The sequence below is a fragment of the Aplysia californica genome, unplaced genomic scaffold (assembly GCF_000002075.1).
Source record: "Aplysia californica isolate F4 #8 unplaced genomic scaffold, AplCal3.0 scaffold01363, whole genome shotgun sequence".
Taxonomy (NCBI): Eukaryota; Metazoa; Mollusca; class Gastropoda; order Aplysiida; family Aplysiidae; genus Aplysia; species Aplysia californica.
Window position 1 is genome coordinate 129,105 of NW_004798633.1, and position 4,358 is coordinate 133,462.

Sequence of the window (4,358 nt, forward strand, 5' to 3'; positions counted from 1 at the left end):
AGTAGAGAGGTACGACTTTGAACGCATAGATAAGGTAAGAAATAACAGGGAAAGAGAGGGAGAGTAGAGACGTACGACTTTGAACGCATAGATAAGGTAAAAAATAACAGGGAAAGAGAGGGAGAGTAGAGAGGTACGACTTTGAACGCATAGATAAGGTAAGAAATAAACGTCCATAATGCGGTCAAAAATTCGTGGCGCAACTTATCCTCAAATCTTTAGAACGGGTGAATCAAAGTCACATTTTGTCACCCATACTTTACCCGGCAGTTCGCATCAGTTTGTCTTTGCTTATTCACATTTCCCCCACAACAACTGAAGCTAGATTTTTAAAAAAACTGTTCTTTTAAAATTTCTATAAAATACAATAAATGTCCGTCAGGGGAAACATGGGCGTGTTCCCAGCACTGGCCGCTCCTCACAAACTGTTTATGTATATTATGATGGCCCACGCCACAGCTCACCATTGACACTTTTTCCTGGCAAAACTTGTTTCAAGAAATTAATTTTACAGTGAACACTTTTTTTTTCATCAGGGTTTTGAAAGCTTACGTTCAATGACATAATGTCGTGATTTGAAAGAAAATGACGGACTTGCTTTTCAAAGCGATATTGCCTCTGCTGTAAATCTTTTAAAATCTGCAGAAACCATCCAATGGGATTGCTAACTAGTTGTTAAGGAATTTTCTAGAATATAGCTAACAGGTGTTTACAAAAACATAGACTTGTTAAGACAAATGGATACAAGTCATTGTGCAAAAGCTGGAGAGTTTCTGTTCGATAGTTGAGGAGATATTGGACAACAAATTGCGCCACGACAATTAGACCGCACTATGCTATTGACCTCAAACAGCCCACACAGCACTGTGTCCAACTGCTAACATAATTAACCCTTTTGGAGCTGATCGAGGCGTTTCTTTTGACATTTGTCCAGACCAGACCAAATATTCCTTCTACAGACATCTAAATAAAGCCATGATAGCTTTCTCCTCTACATGAAGTTTTTAAAGTGTTGATAAAATACATAAATAGAACATCGCACACATTGCATATTGCGCGTCTTCCAAAAACATCCTATTTAAACCAACAGGAGAACACAGCCATTGTAAGTGAAGCATCTATGTAGAACACACGTGAGTAAAATGTCTCACGTGCACGCAGCAGTGAGGAGCAGAGATTTCTCCTGACATCAAAGATGGCAGAACGTCACCTCGCCTGATTGCGTAGGCCGCGACATTAACACACATTCATGGGGACTGCAGCAATTAAAGGACGGTCCAGCCCAATAAAACAGTAACCACCGGAGGAATATGAACCCCATAACTCCCGACTGTTGATGACTGGGCCCGCCTTCTGACAAGGTTTTACGGATCGATGTCATCATTCTGCATTGTCGTATGTCCAAAGTTGAAAACACGAAAATTAGGAATACTGTAGTGGGTGGTTGGTGGGTGCCCTGGTGTGGTTTGCACCTTCTTTCCTATCAAACATCTACCGTCCTTCGCTCTCCTCCTTCTTTCCTATCAAACATCTATCGTCCTTCGCTCTCCTCCTTCTTTCCTATCAAACATCTATCGTCCTTCGCTCTCCTCCTTTTTGGTGTTTGTTACTCTCTTGTAACACACAATCTAATCTTCGGCATTTGTATGACTTTATTGTGTTGTAAGTGCCGTAAAACTCTTACTAAAACTAAACCAAGAATGTTGTAGAGTTGGATAAGACGCAGTTATTGTTCTTTGTCTCAATCCTTTTTTTAAAGATACTGTCGACTTCGACAAGGGGAACATTTCGTACTATGATAATGACTGCACGGGGTGAAACAGCTGTTTGCTGCCCCTGGAAACATGGTATTTGGACATACGACAATGATGAATGACATCGACGGTGTATATTGATACAGTTGGGGGGAGGAGGGGAGGAGGAGGGGGGGGGAGATAATTCCCACCTTGTTGTCTGACGTTGGACCGTCGGTCACAGACCTCATCAATTATGCAAAGTGTCCCGGGGTTATATAAAAAGTAGCCATTATCTGAGGAGATATGTATCAAACGGTTTTTGTTTCTTTTCTTTTCTTATTTTCTTGTGGACTAATTGGACGTGTCAGTCGTCGTTTTGTCGGCGGCCGTGAGCAGCCACAGGACGCCAGAACCTGACAAGGGCAATAGTCGAGCAACAAGAAAGCGAAGGCTGAAGGCAGAACAACAAACCCTGACGTCCCGGAGGAACAGATTGGCAGATACCAGAGCTGTTGGCTTAGTGTCTGGTGAGTAGAGTTCCTGTCAACACGTACACATCATCATCATCATCATCATCATCATCATCATCATCATCATCACCATCATCATCATCATCATCATCATCATCATCATCATCATCATCATCATCAATGCCTTTCACCCCTGGCAGGCTATAGTAAAATGGGGGAATTCCACACCATACTTTTCAATTGGATTGTGAGACAAGTGTTGTTCTAGAAGCTACTTTGTGTAGAAAGAGGACACATCCTCCACAACAGTTTTACTTTGGCTCTGAGAAGTTAGGAAACAAAACATACTATGAATTCTACGATATCACCATCCCCAAACTTCCATTTTTCAACTTAATTAAAAATTTAGTACTGTGCAGCAATTCCACACCCACACGAGCACACACGCCAAAATGAAAATAAAAAGACAGACATACAAGAAATTAAAGCTGAAATGAAAAATAAAACCTGGCAGACAGAAGCAAATGATTAAAGCTGAATGTCAAACAGATTTCTGATGGTTCTGAGGGCTGTAAATGTGTGTGTGTGTGTGTGGGGGGGGGAAGGGGGGAATTCCCCCACCTTCCCATATAGGCCACACACAAGCTCCTTCCATTTATCTCTCTCCTGGGCCATCTTTCACCCCTGGCAGGGTATAGGCCACATACAAGCTCCTTCTATTTATCTCTGTCCTGGGCCATCCTTCCAAGCTCGTTCCAAGTGAGCTTCATCTCTCTCATGTCCCTTTCCACGCATCTCCTCCATGTCTCTCGTGGCCTACCCCTGCCTCGTGCTCCCTGTGGGTTCCACTGCAGTGACTGTCTTGTGATGTTTCCGCTGGGCTTTCTTACGGTGTGTCCTATCGGATAGAGAGTTCTTGATGTATATCTAACAATTTTTTAGGCTACCTAAAATTTCTTTTAAACTTTTTTCTGGTGGTTCTGGCTTAAGGCTACATTGATTCCTTGAGGATTTGTTTATGAAGAATTCGATGCACTTTTCCATTTCTTTGTCGGCCATTTTCATCAATTTTATGTTTTCTTAAGAGCAACTTTGTCTCTGCATTTTCAAATTTGGATACTTTTCCTGTAGAGCTTTCCGACCTCTAGGACTGACTTACATTTGATCACATTGTCTTGCTCAAACAAGTTCTATTCATGATATCACTTACTCAATAGTTGCGTCTGTTTGTTTGTTTTTTTTCCTTCAATTTCACAGACCACTTCCACCTACGTACAGTGCGTACATTGTATATTCAAATGCTTTGTATTCTGTTTATATTTTAGAAATGAATGACCTAATTTGTCAAATATACTGGATATGTTATTCAATATGATGATGTTTTGCATTAGCACTGAAGTGTTTTAGCAAATTAGCAGAAAGTACTCAAAATGTACTCATAGTACTTTAAAAAAGTACTTGTACTTAAATACATTTTGTAGGAAAGTATTTTTTACTGTACTTAAGTACATTTTTAGATTGTACTTAAATTTGTACTTAAGTACTTTTTTAGAACAGCTCTGCCGATGATACCAATTCTGGTACAGAAATGTTTGTCACATTTCAGCATTCAAAGTCTCCGCTTCCATTTATGGATGTGCACAGCTGGCGGGCTTTTCTCTTGGTTTTCGCATTTCTTATTCGTGTAGCCTGATGTTGTTGTTGTTGTTGTTGATGTTGTTATGTATCCAGGGGTCATACCTGCTCCCATCCTGTTGATCAAAACTAGACACACAGCAGATAGAACTTTGTAATTCTCGGAGACCTTCACAAGTGCAGGTTAGTACGGTACCACAGCTATGTTCAATACGGTGTTTTGTCAGAGTTTGGTCTGTCATAGGGTGTCTTGTCAGAGTTTGGTCTGTCATAGGGTGTTTTGTCAGAGTTTGGTCTCTCATAGGGTGTTTTGTCAATGTTTGGTCTGTCATAGGGTGTTTTGTCAATGTTTGGTCTGTCATAGGGTGTTTTGTCAATGTTTGGTCTGTCATAGGGTGTTTTGTCAGAGTTTGGTCTGTCATAGGGTGTTTTGTCAGAGTTTGGTCTGTCATAGGGTGTTTTGTCAATGCTTGGTCTGTCATAGGGTGTTTTGTCAGAGTTTGGTCTGTCATAGGGT

At 41.0% G+C, this 4,358-nt stretch overlaps 1 protein-coding gene across 1 annotated transcript in view; it reads right to left on the reverse strand.

The window, feature by feature from the left end:
• Nucleotides 1–564, reverse strand: part of LOC106013844 — a 5,640-nt gene extending 5,076 nt beyond the window's left edge. The window contains 1 exon segment of the mRNA XM_035973528.1: nucleotides 553–564. Within this exon segment, the coding sequence (XP_035829421.1) occupies nucleotides 553–564 (12 nt within the window).
• Nucleotides 565–4,358: the final 3,794 nt, after the last annotated feature.